Source organism: Nesoenas mayeri (genome assembly GCF_963082525.1).
Source record: "Nesoenas mayeri genome assembly, chromosome: 2".
In the NCBI taxonomy this organism is placed as follows: domain Eukaryota; kingdom Metazoa; phylum Chordata; class Aves; order Columbiformes; family Columbidae; genus Nesoenas; species Nesoenas mayeri.
In genome coordinates, this window is record NC_137543.1 from 35980490 (window position 1) to 36002657 (window position 22168).

Below are 22168 nucleotides of genomic sequence, written 5' to 3' on the forward strand. Positions count from 1 at the left end.
CTCAAAATACGTCTCCTATAAACATCACTCACAACTGTCTCTTGGAGCACCTTTTTGAATCTGCTTATCACCTGTCCACACAATGACTTATGCTTCCTATAAGCACACTTGCTTCCTCATGGCTCTACATTTTCTGTTGATGTGCTGTGTCCACCCAACTGCTCATAAGTGCCTTGAAGGCAACGAGTCAGCAGGGGGATTTGTCAAGAGTAGGTAATGTCGGACCAACCTGTTTTCCTCCTGCAAGAGGGTAGCGGGATTTTCAGCACAAGAAAAGCAGTATATGCTGTGTGTCTTGGTTTGAGTAAGGCTCTTCGGTGCTCTGATGCGTGGCATTCTCGTAAACAGATTAGAGATGCATGGTCAAGACAAAACTTCTCTGAGTGGGTAGGAAGCCCTTTGGAAATCCTTACACAGAAAGTAGTTACTTAAGGATTCCTTGTCAAAACAGAGGTGCTGCAGGAGCTCATGCGGCATCTAGAGCCTGCTCAGCGTTTGACCTGATGAGAGAAGAGAGGTTACCTGTGGTAAAGTTGCATGTGACATGCACATGTCTGCAAATATACTGGAGGATGGAATTCAAATTCAGCTGCAACCAGGAGATATGGAGGAAAAAATCTTAGGAGAACATTCAGAATGAACAAATTATTTAGTTGAGAATAACATCAGGAGACAACTGGCTAGATAGGACTTTTTCAGAGCTGTATCTAGGGATCATAGTGAGCACGAGGTGAGTTAGAATCCATAATGTCATGTAAGTAAAAAAAAAATCACAGCCTCTTCTGGAATATACCATCAGTGTGTGTACTCTGTGCACATTTTTTCCTATACTCAGCAGTTGTAAGGTTTCATCTTGAGTTCTGTTCTGGACCTGGCACGTCAGCAAAAGTGTGGATCAACTGAAGACAGTCCACAGCAATAGCAAGAGTAATGAGAGGTCTAGAAAGCGGCTTATATGCTGAAGAAAATTCAACAAGTTGAGATAGCTGAGTAACTTCAGCTTAAAGGCCAAAGAGACACATGTTTTCAAATACAGAAAAGGTTAGAAAAAGACAGGAGAACACAATTTGTTCGCCAGATTCAAAGTACAAGAGGAAGGAAGGGCCTAAGCTTCAGTGGGGGAGATTTTGCATTTACACTGAGGAGAAAAGCTCAAATAGTAAGGATGGCAGAGTGCTGAAACTAATTCCCCGGGGAAGCTGTGTATTTGCTGTCATTGGATGCCTTTAAGAAGAGGGTATGTGAACTTATGAGGGGAATGGCATACTCTGATTTTACCTTCAGGCTTTAAATTCCTTCCAGTCCTATGATTCTATGATTTCCTACCATTTTGCCAGTAACACCAGACTTCAGATCACCCACATGCTGCTTTTTAACTGAGTAAACTCCTTCCTCTTTTGCACCGTATATTCTGATCTGTAAGATTAAGAGGCAATGTGGAAGGAGTAAAGCGTAATACCGTGTCTATCTGCAGTCAGTCATCCAAAAAAAGGTATGTAGAGATGTAACCTCTAGGTATTTCAGCTTCCTGTGAATAAAATAGCTGGGCTTCCCAGGAGCAGGTTAGCGGTGGCAGCAGGAGTTTAGTCCAGACCAATCTGCAAAGCTTCCTGGCTAGTCTGGGAGAGCCTGGGTAAGTAGTTGAAAGCCCTCTCAGGTATTTCTACATTATCCTGGGATCTGCGGTGTAAGCTTGCACTCAACAAGTAACAAGTGCACAATGTGGTGGCAGGACAAAAAAGAACAGGAAGAATTGTATTTCAGTTGTGTGCATGTTTGTGGTGGTTTTTCTCAGTTCCCCATCCTTCACGGCTCGCTGCTCACTCTCTGCCTCTCTTCTGTCATTGCACATTTTCTAGCAAAGGCACTGGTTTTGAGTAGATCTTTGCTACAAATACTGTCATGAAATGTTTCTTGTGCGTCTTGGTGGTAACTGAGACTGGGCTGCCTGTTTGTAGTTATTACCCAGAAGAACTCTCAAAGTCTTACCTATTTGAAAGTTTAACATTGAAGAATATACTTGTATTAATTTCCAGATTTCAGTGAGAAAAGGATGTATTTCTGAGTGTTTGTAGACAGAGAAACTGACAAAAAATACTGGTGAAAATCAGGGGGATTTTTTTAGAAAAACTTGCAGGTCAGTATTTATGTTAGTATGGGATGAACTTATTTTTTTCCCATCTTTATTTCATGGTAAGTCTCTGCTAAATTGATTGCAACTAGATTTTGCCTCTTTTTTCTTACTGTAGAGAAGTTATTTTCACTGATTTTGGAAGTTGTGAGCAAAATAAATGCCTAAATCTAGTAAATAGCTGACAGTTTTTTATTTCTAGGGCTTCATTGAAATGTATATTTCTTGCCAGTTAACTTATGTAGTTATTCATTGTTAAGGTTTTGAATGTAACAAAGAAAATGCATGTGGGGAATTGTCTTAGCCATGAAGCAACTTTTCCATCATATGCTTTTAATCAAGTCATAAAGAGACTAGAAATATGGTTGTGCTGAAAGGAATATTGGTTATACCTACATGAAGCCCTATCTTTATCACTGTTGGATCTCTTCCCCTGCCCAATTTTCCCTGCTGTTTGCACCGGCCACAGAGCACACTGGGAGAATCTCCTCTTGGCCTGAGGTACAGACCGCGCAGATTCATATGTTCCAATGCTGGGGTTTTGAAGGGGTGCCGGTGCCACACCGGGCTCCCCAAATGCAAGGCAGACAAGCCCTCACAGTCCCCTTTCACCAACTTTGTGAGCTTCTTCCACATCAAGCTTCTTGCAGGAAAGGTTGTGGGCTGCCTGGCTCGGCGTGAGGACGCCGACCGCAGGAGAACAGCGACCTGTACTGTGGGTTTGTGCTTTTTTTTTAATTGCAGCCAGGCAGTGAATTGGATAACTTGGAGGAGATTCTGGATGACCTGCAGAACAGCCAGTTACCGCAGCTTTTCCCAGATAGCCGCCCCGGAGCGCCAGCGGGCTCCGTGGACAAGCAAGCCATCATCAATGACCTCATGCAGCTCACCAGTGACAGCAGCCCCGGCTCGGCCGTGGCCGCCCAGAAATCAGCAATGAGGATTTCACAGAGCAGTGAGTCTGCCTTCTGCACGCGTGTTGACCAAGCTTGCGAACCCCCAAAGCGGTGGCGATACCCCCGGGTGGGCGGGGGAGGAACCGGGCGGCCCCTGGTCATGGTCTGGCCGTGCGTGGTGACGGAGCGCCATCTGCGGTCGTCCCGTTTCCAAACGCATGCGGAGATTATGTCCCAACTCACTCAGCACCCTGCAAGTCTGCACCCTCTGAGGAGTTTTAAGGGATGCCCTCAAAATAAATTGCACATCCCCTGCTGTGGCTATAGGAGTTACTACTGTTGCAGGGACTTGGGCATGGAGAGCTCGAGCATTTTGTTGTGATGCAGATAGGTCCTTTGCGGCAGCTCTTTCAGTAAAAGGGGTGAGAGAGGCTTTTCTAAGCGTGAAGGGGAGTCCTCTTCTAAAACCACAAGATTAATAGAAAGACATATGATTAAGAGGAGTGCCTGAGTTTAATTTGAAATTGTGGCTTTTAATTGAGTCACTTCTAGCTGACAGTGTTGCTTAACTTTATTAATTAACTTAGAAATCAGCTCTGAAATGTTGGTCTGCCACCATAGAATAGCAGAAAGTGAGCAAGGCAGGAGTCTTATCAGCTAGAAATAGTATAAAAAGCCACTGCTTCATTTTTTAATCCTGTTGTCCAGGATGGCAGCATCTGTTTACTCCTTAAACATACACTAGTGGGGTTTTTTTAATAAAACATAGAGCTTAGATAATCTTTTTAGCCATTGTGATGTTATTAAAATAATAGTGTGACACTTTCAAATGAACTGAAATTATTACTTAGAAACATTTAAATGAATATTAATATTAATAATATTAATGTTTAAATTCATATTAAAACCACTAAAGATCCTTAAATTACCAGTTGTTATCAGTGTTGCTCAGAGAAAGATGCTTGTATTTAATTGTAGTCATTTTTGTAAATATGGGGATACTACCAGCAGCAGCACGTAAGTCAGAAGGAAGTCTCTGTGCTTCTGAAATCTTTAGCATATTCTTTTTGAAGAAATGTCTGTTGGTTCCTTCCACTGCAGCCTTTTGGCTTTCCAGAGTTAACCTGGCTTTAAATCTGCTTTGAAAGCTACTGGCAGTACAGTAGCAGTATGACTGTAAATGAGAGTTTCTTGGTGGTTAGCAGCAGTTCTGTCACAGGAGCATCCTGTTTCCCATGTAAATTAAAGCCCTTAAAACTTCTTTTGCCCAGCTCAGTCTTGTGTCTGTGACTGATTCCCCTAGGGAACTTCTGCCTTGTTTTCAGTAGAAAAGCTTACAGAAAACAGGTGCACAGAAATAGTGGGTGGCTTCTCATACACTCATAGAAAAGCAATGTAGAATGGATGTCAAATCATACACAATTCCGAAAGAAGTTTGTGGGTTTGTTTTTTTGTTTCTTCTGAAGAAATAAGCAGCTTTCATTTTACAGATTTTACATGAAAACACTTTAAATATTTTTATCTGTTCAACAGGAAAAAAAAAAATACTTGAAAGCTGCTAGATTTGCCAGATTGCTAGAGTTTGTTGTGAGAGGAACAGGGAGCCTCCTTCAGCCCTGTCCTGACCAAAAGTAGAGTATGTGATTTGAGCAGCATCACATCTCAACTGTGTTACTATTTTGTGCTGCATTTCCAGCTTTCCTTTTTGTAGGATCTGTGAGTGCTGGCAAATCTACCCATGCAGTAACTTACTCATCTGTGTGATTTTTCAAACTTCTGGGACAAACTGTTCAGAAATTGTCATTAAAGTTTGGCTTCGGTTAAATCCTTAGACTTTATGATGCCCCTAAGCTTGGCAAGGTCATTTTTGTCTCATAATTAAGTTTTATTTGCTTGTTTGAATGGACAGTCAAGACAAAATTTTGATCTCATGGTTAGGAATTAGGTGTATGTGATGTGTTTCGTACACACACATATAAGCAAATTCACCAGGCAAAGAACTTATATTAAAAAATAAACAAATACAATGAGTTCCTGTAGTCTGGTTTTATAAAATAAGAAGAAAAGTCAGAGACCTGTGTAATATGTTTCTGTACTTTTTAACAAGCTTCATAAACCTCATCTATGTTCTTAAATTCAAAAGTATCACTACTTTGATCTAAAATAAGAAGGAAGTTCTTTAACTTCTTTATAATGTGGCGAACATAAAAATGCAGAAGTCACTCTAAGGATACCGTTATATCAGAGCCTCTCCTAGAGGAAGCTATCAGGAAGTATTGCAAATAATTTCACAAAAATGTTTAATTTATTTGTATGTATTTTCTTGGTATGATTGGAAATGGAATCATAGGCACAAGGTCAGTGCTTGATTCATATTTGAGAACTAATTGTGCACATAGGGGATGCTTTCATGCACTGGAACATTGCCCAGGGACCAGCTGAGCCAGATGCTTGCCCGTTATGACCTGCAGCTCACTTTTCTGAGTCAGTCTGCAGTTTTCTTTTTAGAGGTTGATTTTAAGAGCACAAAACACCCCAACAACAGAAAATAGTTATATAAGGGTGACAGTAACCATGAAGCATGGTTCTGTTTCCCAGAATATTACGGTGGCACAGCTCTAATTCTGGACTGCTTATTTGCTGTTGCTGAATCATGGAAGTATTCATTTTTATTAATGACAAAAAATGTAAAAAAAAATTAATTTAAGAGGGAGATGTAGAAATGGGGCTGCAGGATCTGATATGGACTCAACCTGTCCTTAATTTTGGTGACTCCTTCAGGGGCACAGCTTATGCTGAAAAACTTTCAAAACTGAGTTAATTCCTAACAATCTGCCTCAGGATGACATCTGCATGCAATTACAGTCCTACTAGGTATAAGATTAACTGGCAGTAGTATTCACATCACATAGTGGTACATATTGCTGTAGTGGCTCTTCTGTCAGTTAAATGGCACCATTTAAAGTTTTAAAAATATATAGCATCTCTCTTTTAGTGTCAGAATGTTCCATTTTGAAATTTACATAAAAATGTCGAGAGGGGATGTTTCTCAGACAGATATGGAGTGGATAAATGGTGCAGCATTAAATAGCTCAGCCCCAGAGCTTAAAGTGTGTTTAGGTTCATTCTTTTTTTTTTTTAACAAGTAAAGTTTCCATTCTTGTAACTTTGTTTTTTTTCTTTGCTCCTCCTGTCTAGCTTTTAATAACCCACGAGCAGGGCAACTGGGCAGGTTATTACCAAACCAGAATTTACCACTTGACATCACACTGCAGAACCCAACAGGTGCAGGAACTTTCCCACCCATAAGAACAAGCAGCCCCTATTCAGTGATACCTCAGCCAGGACTGATGGGCAGGAATGAAGGCATGATAGGAAGTCAAGGAACCTTAGGCAACAGTAGCACAGGTAAGATGACTTTCCATGTTTTTAAAACACACTTGAGTGACAGACTATAGCATATGTAACTTAATTTCAGGGTTACTACAAGTACAGGTTATTATAAGTACTTTCCTAAAAATCTGGAAATAATTGTGTTTCAGGGGCTGTTATGTATTGGCATATTTATTTTGAACTTCTGTTTCTGCTCTTTATATGCTGCTTTTCACCTACCTGAAAACTTCTAGATGAACACATTGTACTGGCAGTTAGAGTCTGTTTCACATCAGTGTTCCAGATTCAGCTGAGGCTTAGTTGGGTAAAGATTCAATCTCTCTGCCTCAAAAAAGCAAATGAATGAAGCACTTCTCTGTAGAGGTAGTTCTTTCAAAACAAAATTGTGGGCAGTACTGTTGTCCTTATGATGTGTATCTCTACAGACCTTGGTTTTGCCCTTAGTTATCCTTTATTTGTTAGCCTTAGTTCTCATTTTAAATTAAAGAAATGCTGATCTTTTCATCATGTTCCAAAAAAAAAAAAACCATTTTGGGAACAATCAGATGTTGCAGTAGTGTTACCTCTTCTCATGGATTATGCCTAATCTGAGGTGCACTGATTTCTTCATTTTTCCCTTTTATGCAAAGCTACCATAGGAGTTTTCACAAGAAAAGCTTGGCTGATTGACTTATTTCAACTAATACATAGTCTGAGACAGTCCAAGTGTGCAACAACTGCTAAAAACTCTGAGTAAACAAATGGGTACTGTAAGTCCTTTCCGTTAGCTATTCACTGTCAAAATTTTATATTTAGTTTGCATCAGTATTAAAAAAGACTTACTGCCAGACACTGAAATATCCTATTTAAGCAGTTTAGAGGTCAACTTGTAGTCTTTCAAGTGTCCTGTTACTTTCATGTTCTGTATACGTATTAGAGGATGTTATTCATCTTATGTATACAATTTAGAGAGTATTATCTGTGTTCCTGCCATTTGCTCTAGCACACCACATATTTCAGCTGATAGAATATGTACACAAACAGGACAAACCTGAGGGTGTAACACTGAAGCAAATTTTGTACAGCAGCTGAAGCAGTGGCCCTCCTCAGGGGGCTTTTCTCCTTGGTTATATATCACCAAAAGTTGCACTGAGGAGTAATAAATTTTTCTGTGGCTTTTAGTATTCGTTTAAGTGTCCTGCAAAATGCATCTGGAGAGACCAGTAGTCCAATCTGAAATCAGTGTTTTGTCTGCTCTCTTGACTGTATAAAATGGAAACGTATAAATACTGTGACTGTACATCAGGGGTTTTGTGTTGGGGGTTGGTTGGGGTTTTTTTGGTGTCCGTAAGAGTGTAGTACCCTATATATTCCAAGTGTAAATAAACTGCATCAGTTGTTTACGGTAGATGTAGAAGGACTTCCCCTAAAATAACGGTAATGAACTTCACCATCTATCGGAAAGTTCCTGTGAGTAATTTCCCTGCACTGTATAATGATTTGAAATTATCTGGGTGAGCCTCGAAGCTAAGAATGCTCCAGGTTCTGAATGAAAAGACTCACCAAAAGATGTTTGCAGATTGTGAATTTAAATTCAATCCTTCTGATTTTTAAGTGTGTGTAGCGATAACATGTTGTTACTCAAGTCTTCATTCTTACTTAGCACTTAGAGAGTAAAGCACTGACACACACATCAGCAAACGTGATTCATTTCCTGAGGAAGGAAGTCAGGGCTATCCACACACCCGCGGCACCTGTTGCAGACTGCATGTGGGAACACTTACTCTGAACAGCGTTTCGGAAATGATAAAAGGATCTTCCTCATGTTAAATGTATAATAATCTCCAGTCCCTTGACTAAGCAGTGTAAGGCATCGTTCTGTAGCTTTGCACATCTGGATGGGCAACTGTGGTACAATGTACTTTGAGTGAAACTGCTGCATTTTCGTTGCTAAAAATGCAGCTCATCAGGCAGTTGTGATGGTAAAGCTGTTCTGAATCATGTGCCAGTGCCTGAGTCTGTTTGCCTTTTTGTGCAGGAATGATGGGTGGCAATGCCCCTCGACCTGCCATGACATCTGGAGACTGGGGAAGCCAGGCTCCTGCTGTGAGGGTGACCTGCGCGCCTACCGCGACTGCCATGAACAGGCCGGTGCAAGCGGGCATGATCCGCAACCCCACGGCCAGCATCCCCTTGAGACCCAGCAACCAACCTGGCCCCAGGCAGATGCTTCCATCTCAGGTCATGAATATGGGTAAGTCCTGACAAGTATGGAGTTGCGCCTTTTGGCATATGCTGGATTGTCAAAGATGAAGCAGGAAGAAGAAAAAAAAATTAAGCAGAAAGCAAACAAACAAATAAAAGAATCGCTTCAATTAGGGATTTGATGAGAACTGTATTCCACAGTGAAAGTTTCCTGTGGAAGTGGGAAAGAAGGTATGTAATACACTGACTTTTATAACTAACTTTTATAACTTTTATAAATAATGCATGTATTGATATGAACAACTCCTGCTACTCTGTAGGTCCACAGTGGCATGGGCAAAGAGAGTATGGAGTTGCTCTTGCTCATTAAAAACTGCAGGGTTCTTTAAAAGGGAATGCTGGCAACACAATCACTGGGTTTGGTCTCTGTTAAAGCAAGTACCTTATGATATTGACTATATACTGTCCTTTTCTTATGCTTATCTTACTAATTTTTGCATTTCTGCCACATCTGCCATTTTATGATTTTGAACCCCTCCCAGAGTTCTCATGTTATTTTCGCAAATTTTAATAGCAATTTATTAACCAAAAAAAATTAGGCTTTTAAGTGTAATGTTACTGAAGACTTAATGTTTTTGTTTGCTTTTACTGCAACATGGATAATTCAATGGAAAGAACTGGTATGGAAGCAGATTCTTTTCCCAAAAGTTACATGGTTATTTTTCCTTGATTAGGGCCATCCGAACTGGAGATGAACATAGGAGGACCACAATACAGCCAACAACAGGCACCTCCAAATCAGACTGCACCATGGCCAGACAGCATCTTGCCTATAGATCAGGCAACTTTTGGTAATCAGAACAGGTGAGTCTTAATGTCACATCAAAACATGGAGAGATTTTACAGGCCTATATTTTATAACACCTCACAGAAACAAAGTTCTACATAAAATATTCACCAAAGGTATATCAATTTAATTCTTGTAGTGTTTTATATTCATTAAATGTGTACATGTTCCAGTACTACTTCTAAATGCTCTCTTTGCCATTTAATGTGTTTGAAGTATTGGAAGTTCAGTATTACTGTGAGTGCTGCCAGTGCTTCAGGTATTTGCACCATTTTCACCTCTCGAACGTTAATGTGGGCATGATTCTGTCTGGTTTTGCTGTTCTTATTATTAATAACTACACTTAACATGAAGTGTGGAAAAATATCAGGGCCTTTGTAATTATAACATAGGTGTCTTTTTGTGCAGCGAGGTAGTGTTTTAAGTAGTGCACGACACAGTTAACTTCTGGTTTTCGGGGGATTTTTTAATTGACCTAAATTCTAAAGTCAAGGAAGGAGTGGTGAAGTGGAAGGAAGCCTGTCTCTTCTCTAAAGTTATCTCCCTCTCAAGTAACCAGAACCACAGTCTGATCACAATTTATTAATTGATGTGTAATATATTAACTTTACTCGTTATTAAGACATTTAAATAATGCCATAACTATGAAAAGCAGCTTACACTTTAAAAAGAGCCAAATCTTCTTCAGAAAGTTTGCAGCTTAAATTAGAGAAATTGTTATGTGTGTGGGCTGTGTAAGTGATATAAAATGGACAGATAAGGGGGAAAAATTGAAATCTTTTGAATTGTATAAGTTGTGATATTTTTCAGTAGTGAATGAGAGGACCATTGAAAAGAAAATGAAGAGAAAGCAGTTGGAAAAAAGTGTGTTTGAAGAAAGGTTTATCTTCAGACTGCATTCTTTTAATTCTCATTATCAAAGGTTGTCTGAAACTATTATCAGTAAATTTAAGTGTGTAATTTTCTCTGTTACTTTTCGAACTTTTTCAAGCTTTTCAAAATTTCCTGGTGCTAATTGTCCCCATGTCCATATACCATAAACACTGTTTACATAACTTAATTATTCACTTTAAAAATAGCTCTGTAAAATAAAATGCAAGACTATGTTTGGTCAGCAAGCCAGGCAGAGAATTCTTCCATTCTGTTCCCTTAACATTTCTTATAATTTCCTTGTAGCTGAAGATGGTGAGAAAAAATTCCCATTGCAATGAGTCTGAAAGTAATCATATTTTGATCATTTACACCCAATCTGAGATGATGAATTGTTTGATCCTGTCATTTAGTCGCTGGGATTTGTATTTTTATAATCTGATTATTGTCATGAATATTAAATTTTATAAAAGTTAAATGGTCAGTAATTCTTTTAGAGAAAAATTAAACATTTTCATTGCGGCACATAAAAGAAATAGGGAAAAAAACAACCAAACCAACAACAATGAAAACACACAAAAAACCACAAACACAAAAAAAGTAATTGTCATTGTTTAACATGCAGAATTTGATGAATGTTTTAAAATTTTTCTTATGTATTCATACCCATTTACAATTCGAGGGAGGTTTTTTGGCTTTTTTCTAAATCATAGATCCATTCTTATAAGTCATCTTTAAAGTTTGCAAGCTATTTGGTTCAAAGGATTTTTTTTAATTTTGCTCTTCCCTTTTACTGATTTATAATTCCATCTGTGAGAGTTCTAGAGACTTCTATAGATGCGAGATTGATTAACACTTTGCGATATTTTAAAGGTGCATCATATGTATACTTATTTTTATTTTTACAATCCAGGATCTAATTAAAAAGAATATGTTTTTATTAGTTTTCCTGCCTGCCATCCTTTGATTTTTCCTGTGTATCACCTGACGATGCGGCTCTTTCCTTCTGCTTTGCTTTGACATAGAGATTAGACTTCCATGGCAACCATATATCTCATTATGGAAACTAACGACACAAACATGTTTCTTTGTTTTTCCAAACAGACATGTAAAAAGGGTTCACATGTAGTGCTGTTTCCTCCCTCCATGTGTGACAGCTTTTGTTGTCTCTGAGTAATTATCTGGGATGAGATTCGGCCATGATGTGCATATTGTAGCTGCCCTTGCAGAATGCTTTGCTCTTTCGATTTTCTATTGTAATGTTGTAGCATTGTGTGTGAAGTAGGGCTCGTGTGTGGACTCCGTAAAACAAAAATCTGTCATTTGGCTTCAGAAAAGGTGTCATTTCAGATTTAGTTTGTTTCTCGGTAAGTTTTGTCCTTTGGGTTTGGAATAAACCTTTATTCTGCCTTTGTAGCTGTAAGCATGCTTTGCATACAAATTCAGGGGTGCGGTACACAGGATTTATAGAGCCACAATGCTCTGCCTGACAGTATCCAAGTTCTTGCTGACACCCTTCTGAGGCACATAACCAAGTGCATAAACTGGTACCCAAGTGTGCAATTCCGTAAGATGGGCTGAGCTGATGCAGTGTTTTGCTGCAAACAAAAAGGCAAATGTCCTTTTCTTCCTGCTTCCTCATGCTTCTGGTGAGCTCTTCCAGGTGTTCGGTTTGTGCAAGCTCAGACAGTCCTCGGACCCCTCTGTGACCTCCTTGGCTCACTTGGTCTGATAGAAAACCAGTTAAGAGGAGTGTCTATGGAAATCAGTTCTTTTTCTACTTGTGATAGTATACTCAGCCTATCATCTAAAATTCAAAGTTGCGATCGTTTAAAAAAAATATGTAGTCTTCTGTGTTCAGTGACTATATTCTATACTGAATTCTCTGCTCCTCTCTTAACCCTGTAATAAGAAACCAGCACTCAAGTGTACCTTTGTTGTGCTTGCCTACTTGTTGGATACACGTCACCTGTAAGATCTTAACAGGCATTAATCATGCTCTTTAGTTTTCTTTGGGTAGCGTAACTTTAATCCAGAATAATTTTCTAAGCCAAATTGGCAGCGATTAAAATAATTTCTGTCTCCTCTTGCTAGTTCAATTTGAGTACTAATCCTCTGATATTATTTCTTGTTTTTCAGCAGCTGTTTACCAACACTGTGTTCTTGTTTTCACAGGCAACCGTTTGGCAGCTCACCAGATGATCTCTTGTGTAATCATCCTTCAGCAGAGTCACCAAGTGATGAGGGTGCTCTCCTGGATCAGCTTTACATGGCATTAAGGAATTTTGATGGTTTAGAAGAAATCGACAGAGCTCTGGGAATACCAGAACTAGTTAGCCAGGTATTGCATTGTGTGTTTTGATTGCTGCATTTAAAGGATACGTTGTCAAGGTGGAGGTGAAATGTGTGTTGAAGAAGGGGATTATAAACCACTTCTTGCAAGCTAGGATGGAATTACTTATTTTGGTGGGAGTCCATCTAACGGCTCAGTGTCACCAGAAAACCTTCTTTCAGCCCCAGGTTTAATCTTCCTCCCTCTCCCCTGCCACCCTCACTTAACTCTCCCTTTTCTGACCTGTGCTGAGACACTTCATTTTATGCAACTAACCTGAGCTAAACTAAAAAATGAACAAGCTTCTGTTTATGTGGTGGTCAGAGGAACAGCTGTATGGGAGAAAAGTAAGATCACAGCCAGCAACAGGTTATAGGAAAGAAGATAAAAGAATATGAAGACCTAGAATAGAGGAGCCAGATCAAGACCTTTGTGGGACGGGGGCAACAAAATTTTGCATGAGCAAACCTGTAATGTGTAATTTCACCCATAGTTTTTCTCTTAGTTGATCAACATGTGTCAAGGGACAAGTTTCACCTGAAACAGCTGATTTCATTCCAAGCACCAAGTGTGCTTAAAAAAAAAAAAAAAATGAGGGGATGGAAGTTAGTGCTTGATGTTTCTGGCATCAAAATTTCATTTCCAAAACCAGTTATACATGTCTCTATAATGATTTAGTATTCTCAGACAAGCCTAGAATCCATATTGCATTTCCCAGCACTTATCAGTGTCCTGAGCATAACTTCTCAACTATCTCTGCATTTTAAATATAAAATAGGACCAATGAAATCCTGCTTTGGACATGAGAAAACTATCTCCAAGCCTGTTTGGTACAACACAGAACTCAGTGAGGTGTTAATCCGGAGACAGAATTTATTGGTGAACTTTAATTTCGCAGTGTGAAACTTTCATGCAATATGACACAAATTTTGGGATGCCACCACAAAAAAAAAAAAGCATAATGTTTTATTTCAGGCAAAGTGGTAAATACCTTTCTATTTAATTCATATCTCAGTGGAAACAGATAAAGAACTTTGCAAATAAGAGAACTATTGCATTTTAGAACATGCTTTAAAATAGCCATCAAACATTTTATAGGAGCCTTAAATCTTTTTTTCATGAGGGCACTGAAATTTAGATTAACTTGATTTCCAAGGTCAGTGTGGAATAAGCTATAAAATTATTCTGGCTAGAGCAAATACTGGAGGAGTATCTAGAATGGAGTTTAGAATTGTGTTAGCTTTTTTATGCTAATGGATAATCAGTTTCTGTGAAAGTGTCTTGAAAGAATTAGCCGCTCTGTTCACGTTAGCTTCTATAATAGTTTCAGGCAAGTTTATTTGAAGTCATTGTTTTGTTCAAAGATACTGATAAAAATCTACTTTCTTATTCATTTGTAACATCTTTGAATTTATCTCGGATTCAATGGCAAAAATATGCTGGCATCCCTTCATTTACAGACTTTCATGTAGCATTTGTCATTTCAAGTTTTTATTCGTTAGCAGAATGATACAATGGCTATGTTAAGAACATGACAAAGATTGTGGGTCTTGAAAAAGGGGGAGAAGGAGAGAGGAGAGGAAAAAGGAAAGGAGGAATTTGTCTCGATGATTGTTTTTACCCTCAAAATACACATCTTCTTTTTTCAGTTTTGTATATAATTGAGAAAATTTATGTCATTTTCTTTTGAAAAATGTTCACATCTTAGAAGGATGGTTTTTGGAGGGTGGCTGTGTTAGTCTCGTATGATCCGGTGAAAAGCCACATCCCACCAACTGTTTCTGTTGTTTCATGTCTCTCTGCAGAGCCAAGCTGTCGACCCAGAGACCTTCTCCAGCCAGGACTCGAGCATCCTGATGGAGCAGAAGGCTCCGGTCTTCTCGCAGCAGTACGCGGCGCAGGCTCAGATGGCGCAGGGCAGCTACGCGCCCATGCAGGACCCCAACTTCCACCCGCTGGGGCAGCGCCCGGGCTATGCGGCCCTGCGCATGCAGCCCCGGCCCGGCCTGCGCCCCACCGGCATCGTCCAGAACCAACCCAACCAGCTGCGGCTCCAGCTGCAGCACAGGCTCCAGGCACAGCAGGTACAGCCCCAGCGGCGCCCACTGACTGCTAGCTTGCTCCAAATAGACCCGGTCTTAATTGTGTACCGTGCTTTATTGTAGTCTAATTCCATTTTTAAACCAGAAACACTAACCGCAGTGAGTGTTGCTGAGACAGCAACTTGCACATTCTCTTTGTTTTTCTTTTTGGCATCTTTGTACTATTCTTTCTATAATACTGTGCAAGAGTGTGCCTGGTGTTTAAGCCTAGGCAATACTTTAAGCCTAGGCAATACTTCTTTGAGCAAGGCTGCAGTGGTCCTTTTTGTTATATGTCTTTTTCTATTTATAATATCTTGGTCCTTACAGCAGTCTAAATGACTTTGTAGAATCATAGAGAACTTTGGGTTAGAAGGGACCTCCAAAGGTCATCTAGTCCAAGCCCCCTGCACTGAGCAGGGACATCTTCAACTAGATCAGGTTGTTCAGAGCCCCCTCCAGCCTGCCCTTGAATGTCTCCAGGGATGGGGCATCTACCACCTCTCTGGGCAACCTGGGCCAGTGTTTCACCACCCTTATTGTAAAAAATTTCTTCCTCATGTCTGGCCTGAATTCCACTCTCTTAGTTTAAAACCATTACCCCTTGTCCTGTTGCAACAGGCCCTGCTAAAGCCTGTCCGGATCTTTCTTATAGGCCCCTTTTAAGTATTGAAAGGCTGCAATAAGGTCTCCCTGAAGGCTTCTCTTCTTCTGCTTGTTACCTGCATCCTTTTATTTCCCTTGGCCTAGGTCTACTTTTGAGGATTATTTTAATTTGTTGGATTTTATTCATTTTTAAATATATAGGTTCATAGTACTATAAGTAAGATACTAATGCTTTTCTAGTGGAGGAGGAAACATCATAGGATTAGAAACTAAGAGCTTCTACTTTGAAGCTGTGATACCTTAACACTAACACAGGTTGCCCAGAGAGGTGGTAGATGCCCCATCTCTGGAGACATTCAAGGCCAGGCTGGATGGGGCTCTGAGCAATCTCACCTAGTTGAAGATGTCCCTGCCCATTGCAGGGGGGACTAGATGGACTAGATGTCCTTGGAAGGTCCATTCCAACTGAAACTGTTCTATGATTCTAGGATCATTTCTGTCTTCAAATATAGCACGAGGGTCTACTGCAGACGAAACATCAGCAGTCTAGTCCCAAACTCAAAAAGAACAGGGACTATAAAGGCAGCATATTTGATAAACAGGTTAATGCCTGTGTTGTTATTTTATGGTATATTATCTCCTTAAGAAGCAGAATTCTACGAAAGATAATATGACTTGAGCAGAAAAACTGGTCCCTGATTGAATATGTAAAACTAGGTCCTCAAACCGTGTGATCAGGAAGTAGATGTATTAATATATACCTCTATATATATAGACTTACCCTTTTCTGTTTTTCCTTCCTAACACTTTTGTGTTTTGGTGTTGGGTTGTTGGTTTTTTTTCCTTTAGAATCGGCAGCCACTGATAAATCAGATCAGCAGTGTCTCCAATATGAATCTGTCTTTGAGACCTGGCGTGCCAACACAGGTGAGCAAAACAGTACTTTAAAAAAAAGTAATTTTGTTTTTTTGTTTCTCCCTCCAGTTAAATACAGTAGTAATGCTGTGTGGTAAATACATACATTACGTTCTAAAGCTTGAATACAAATAATGCAGTCTGTATGATAAGAAGTATTTTACTGTTTTATTCCTGAGAGTCTACCCTATATTTACATGTGGTGGATGGTTCTTTACCTGAAATATGATGTAACTGCATTTTTAACCAAGCTTCTCATTTCCAGAAGATGCATTTTTTTAATGAGCTGCTCTATTTGCCATTACAAATCACTGCAACATTAAACACTGCTATTATTTCAGTTACTGACTCTTGCACTGTTGGAAGTCTTTCCCAGAAGAAGCATTAATTAGATTATTTTCTCCCATTTAATATTATTGTTAATTGTGTGTTGGGGGGAAGAAAAGAGCTAGAATCTTCCTGATTGCCCTGGTAAAGATGCCTCCACTGGTCAGGTTGCCTTAGAAGGGGTTGTTGATATGTGGTGGTGGTTCTCCCTGCAGGGCCCTATCAACGCGCAGATGCTGGCGCAGAGGCAGCGGGAGATCCTGAGCCAGCACCTGCGGCAGCGACAGATGCAGCAACAGCAGCAGCAGGTGCAGCAGCGCACGCTGATGATGCGAGGACAGGGCTTGAACATGACCCCCAGCATGGTGGCTGCTGGTGGCATTCCAGCAACCATGAGCAATCCACGGATCCCGCAAGCGAACGCACAGCAGTTTCCGTTTCCTCCAAACTACGGTACTGGTTCCACCCACCCTTGCAATGTGTTCTGGCAATCCTAACTCCCCAGTATCCTCCCCTGTGCTGAGTCCAATCCCCTCTCCCACAGCCCCTTGCTTACCTCCCTGGGAACAATGGGAAACGTGGAGCTTCAGGCCCATTGGCAACATGGTACCTTCTACTTTCCTGGCTCTAGTACGGTGTATTCTCTGAGCACGGCTCTGTTTTTTTTAAGCAGAAGTGTGATGTGTCTGTTTGCATATATCTATACCTATAAACACATACAAATATGTATGCACACAGAAACATGTGTATGTGTATGTATCAGCTTGATGGACTCTGAATTTTGACTACACTCAGCAAACCAATATATATAGTAAAGAGTGCCAGTGAAGAAGAAGATATATATTGATGCTGGCCAATGGCATAAGGTGACAAGAAGCTTCATCAGAAGAAAAGCTGTACATAGTCCTTTAAAATTATTTTTATATTGGTGGGGATTTTTTGCATTTTGGTAATGAGATATTGTTGTAAGTATCAGGTAGATTCTTTCCCCAAAAAGGTGATTCTTCCTGTGTGCATTATAATGTAAAATTAGCAACTAACTATTGAGTTCAAATAATACAAATTCATTTCAGATTAGGTATTTCCTTCCCTGTCCTTAAACGTATGTGTAATATTATAGCTATTTTTTAATATATTTTATGAAGCTGTATACTGCTTTGTTCTGGGGATACATGGTACAGTTACCTCCATGCAGTTTTTGTAATACAGCTTCTTTATAAGTATTGTATAAGTTATATTACAATCATATTAAATAATATGTAATGTGCGGTTCTGCTGATATGACAGATTATGTCCATCTAATTCAAAATTTGCTATCTACTCTTATTGATCTGTTATCCTTCACATCAGTAAGAAGTCATGCAGACAGTGAATATAGCAATATATTTCATACCACCTAAGTCTTATACCAGCATTAGGGTTGGCTTGTTTCTGTTGAATATGCTGTTTGTGATGAACTTAAACAAGACCAAAATTACTTGGTTTAAAACAAAATTTCTGCACACAATTGGCGTATAACAACTTAAATTACATTTTCTTTGCATCTAGATTTTTTTGGGGTTTACAAAGTCATGAGGTGCTTGCACAAAATGTCGTCTGTTTTTGCAAGGACACAGAAATAGAGATACTAAGGTTCTAGGAACTTAAGAAAAAATTGAGAATTATAGCGTAAAAGTTAGAAAGGTGGTGCTATGCAGTAAATGGGTCATGCATAACTTTCACCAGAAAGGATTTATAGACAGAAGCAAAATGTTTTATTTGTTGTTTTGAATGCAGTTTCTGGATGAAAAACAATAAATTCACTTAACAGTGTTTTCCTTTTGGTCTGTAGAGAGGAGAGACCGCTTGTGTGATTAGGACACACAAGTAGCCAACATACTTAGCAAAATGATTTTTTGAAGGTTATACATAAGTATTAGTTGATGATGTCTTGCTTTTAATCTAGATCCCACACTAAGACACAAAGTTATAGGTTCCACATGCCATAAGTAGGACTGTATAAAGACTTGTCTGCAGGTATGAGCTCTTGATTTGTTTTAACTTCGAAGGTACAGTGGCTAAATTGCTGGTTTTCTTCTTCAGGTATTAGTCAGCAGCCCGATCCAGGCTTCACAGGGGCCACCACTCCTCAGAGTCCACTGATGTCCCCAAGACTGGCTCATACGCAAAGCCCCATGATTCAGCAGTCTCAGGCTAATCCTGCCTATCAGTCCTCTACGGAAATGAACGGGTGGGCACAAGGGAATATGGGTGGAAACAGGTAAATCCAGAACAAAACCAAAATGAACATGCAAAGTAATGGGGTTGTTTATGGTCCACACTTATTTATGGAGTTGTTTATGTGTAATTCTTTGCTTGGTTTTTTTTTTTGTTGTTGGTAACTCTTTATCCTAAAAGAGATTTCTTTTCAATTTGGCTTGACGAGTTGGTTTAAATTCTGACTTCATACGAGGCAAAGTGAGTGCATAGCTAAAAGACCTGCATCCACACAATGCATTGCTTTGTCTGTGATAACTGATAAAACACTATATATCCTTAAGATGCACCTCTGCTGCACAGTGAGCTCTAGCCCATAACATTTGTGTGGATGCACTTCTTCTGCATACAATTTCCATGTGCTCCCACACTGCTTTCCACATGGCTGGATCAGCTGAACCAGAGCCTGTGCGTTCCCTACTGCTCTGGGATTGCAGTGACTGGATATCACCTCCCACTTTAAAGGCTGGAGCGCAGCCAGGTTCAGTCCATTAGCGCTTGCACATTCTGGTGGTCAGCATATACCTGTCATTCTCCGAGAGCATTGTAGCATGCCTCATGCATGCTGTCACCTTTTCAGCTAAGGCCCATCTCCCAGTCAGTAGAGCTCCAATATCAAAATATTGTCCACATTGAATAGGTTGGGTGTTGAACACTGTCAGGCAGCAACGAGCTTCCAGATGGCAATGATCTGTGCTTTTCAGTGGAAGACAGGAAGAACTATCAGGTTGGCCTACAGCCTCTAACACTTGACGCTGGGATGCACACAGTTGTCTCTAGCACAGTGCTTTTGTCATTCTGAAGTTCTCAGGCTGTTCCTATTATCCCAGCCCAGCAACACATCAACTGGTTGACGAAGATTTAATAAACCCAGAAAAACAGTATTTCTGTGATGAGGCTGACCCAAGTTCCCCTTAAAGCAACTGATTTGTCTCTCATCCTCGTCCTTGCCCATGCCTCTTCCTCACTGTCTTCCTGAAGCACCTTCAGGAGCCATAGCTACTGCTGACGTGGCTTCTGCTGGGGTGGCAGCAAGGGTAGCTCGATAAGATTAATGGTTGGCTTGCTAAACTGCAGCTCGATGGACATGGAGACATGTCAAATGCATTTACACAAGCCACTGAGTATTCACAATGATCTGTAGTGTACTGTTTCAGTCATCCAAATAACAACTGAAAAATGGGGTTAGGTGGCCTGAAAAGACATGAAGTTGGAAGGAAGAGAATGGTGGGATTTTCTGAGTTTGGTCCTGTGCCCAGAGTGCTGTTGCACTCCACCAAGTCTCACAGTGCGCAGCAGTCGCATAGAAGAGTACCCGAGTGCAAGGTTGAGTGCTAACCCTGAGAGATTTCCTCAGCTGTGGGAGCAGCGCTTTGCAGGGAAGTCAGCCACTGATATGGAGGCGATTACTGTGTGCCACCTGACACGCAGCAGCCCTTCCATGGGATTTCAGTCTAGTGCAGATCCTCCAAACAGACACATTGTCAGCAATAATTCCCTCATTGACTGTTGGATTACACTCCAAGAGTCGAAAAGACTGATATGTAAACAGTTATGTGCCTTTTGGGAAATCTAAAAAAGTCTGTCATGTGACTTTCAAAATAACGAGTAGGAAGATACTATCCACAAAGCTCTGGACATGGAATAAAATCTGGGATGAGATCTTCCAGTTAGTCCTCCTTAAGTTGTTCTGGCCTTAAGGGAACATAAAGGGTAATTGTCTTAGACTTTATGTTGGTTCTTACAGTGCCACATTTTCAAAACCTGATGCTAAGATTTAGTAAATGAACTTCTGCACAATTGCATGTCTATATTTGTGAGCCCACTTGCCATATTTGAATGTGCAAATCTGGTATTCATATGTGCAAATAGCCTCTTTTGCAAAAAGGTGTGTTAGACCAGATCCAATACCAACTCAACAGTCCTGTGCTGTGCTAACACTGAAAGGAGAAAAAGTGGTTTTCCTTTCCTTCCAAAAATTAGCTTTCCCAAACATATTTAAAATATATACAGAATCCTTTTAGACACCTGATTGGCTGTTACTGCACACACATAACAGATTTGTACTCTGCCATAGTTTCACACGCAAAGGCATGTATTTTTGTGCACAGACGTGGGACCTTAAATGTTGAAAATCTATTCCTTGGGCATTAATGTAGCTGAAAACTAGTCTTTCCTTTGAAGTTTTCATAAATGACAGTATGTACGAATTCTAGTCTAAGGTATATTAAAAAGAGAGTAGCTTCTTAGTGGCTTCAGCATTCTAAGTCTGACACATTGCTTTTTCCATTCCTTGCTGTAGCATGTTTTCACAACAGTCCCCACCACATTTTGGGCAGCAAGCAAGCACCAGCATGTACAATAATAACATGAACATCAGTGTATCCATGGCAACCAACACAAGTGGTATGAACAACATGAACCAGATGACAGGGCAGATCAGCATGACCTCAGCGACCTCTGTGCCTACATCAGGGTTGTCCTCCATGGGTCCTGAGCAGGTGAGAATTTAAGGACTTGAGATGACAGCTAGAGGATTTTCTTTGACTTTCAGTAGTTTTTCAGGTCCGCTGTGTTGGGCTTGTAACTGCTCTAAGCCATTATGTTTCTTTTACTAGTTTTCTTGAGAAATGATAATGTTAAAAAGGCTTTGTTTTTAGCTCTGCACTCAGATAACCAAGGTGACTGATGAGGTAGAGAGCACCTTTTGCATCTAAATTTCCCGTTGTGGCCTAGCACCACTGTAGCTAGCATATGTAGTTGGTCCTGAACTCCCGTGGAAGCACGTGTGGATCTAGCTCCTGTTCTCAGCAGGTAAGTTTCCATAGCACAGTTGCAGGTCACCAGGTTCCTTGCCGATTTTCTCAGCAGGGGAGGCCAGGACTGAATGGCAGGCAACTGTTTCCTAGAGGTAAGAGTGACAGATGCTGGCGTGGACAGTGTGTGGAAGATGCTACTGCCCCTGTGTTTGTAGTATCAGACAATAAGCAGTCAGCTTCAAGAACTATGAGTCTGGCACCTTCACGAGGTCCACACAAACAAGTTCTCTTAATTGACAGGTTCATATGTTTGTTCCAAAGCTGTGCTCCTGTTGTTCAACACATAGACTTGAAATTATAGCTTTTCTTAGAAATATTGGCAGAAAAGTACTTCTTGTGTCTTCAGACAGTATCTCCTGTGGTGGACAATATCATAAACCTTACTTCTGACACCATGAAGTCATAGAATCATTTAGACTGGGAAAGACCTTTAAGATCAAGTCCAACTGTTAACCTAACACTGTCAAGTCCACCACTAAACTGTGTGCCCAGGTACCATGTCTACATGTCT

At 40.2% G+C, this 22168-nt stretch overlaps 1 protein-coding gene across 1 annotated transcript in view; it reads left to right on the forward strand.

Moving 5' to 3' along the window:
• NCOA2 (nuclear receptor coactivator 2) overlaps positions 1–22168 on the forward strand; it is a 187225-nt gene that overhangs the window by 155727 nt on the left and 9330 nt on the right. Inside the window, exons 13-22 of the mRNA XM_080338682.1 lie at positions 2876–3086; positions 6226–6435; positions 8438–8653; positions 9339–9468; positions 12497–12662; positions 14459–14737; positions 16190–16267; positions 16798–17035; positions 18665–18842; positions 21141–21339. Of these exons, the coding sequence (XP_080194808.1) occupies positions 2876–3086; positions 6226–6435; positions 8438–8653; positions 9339–9468; positions 12497–12662; positions 14459–14737; positions 16190–16267; positions 16798–17035; positions 18665–18842; positions 21141–21339 (1905 nt within the window). The remainder of the gene's footprint in view (positions 1–2875; positions 3087–6225; positions 6436–8437; positions 8654–9338; positions 9469–12496; positions 12663–14458; positions 14738–16189; positions 16268–16797; positions 17036–18664; positions 18843–21140; positions 21340–22168) is intronic.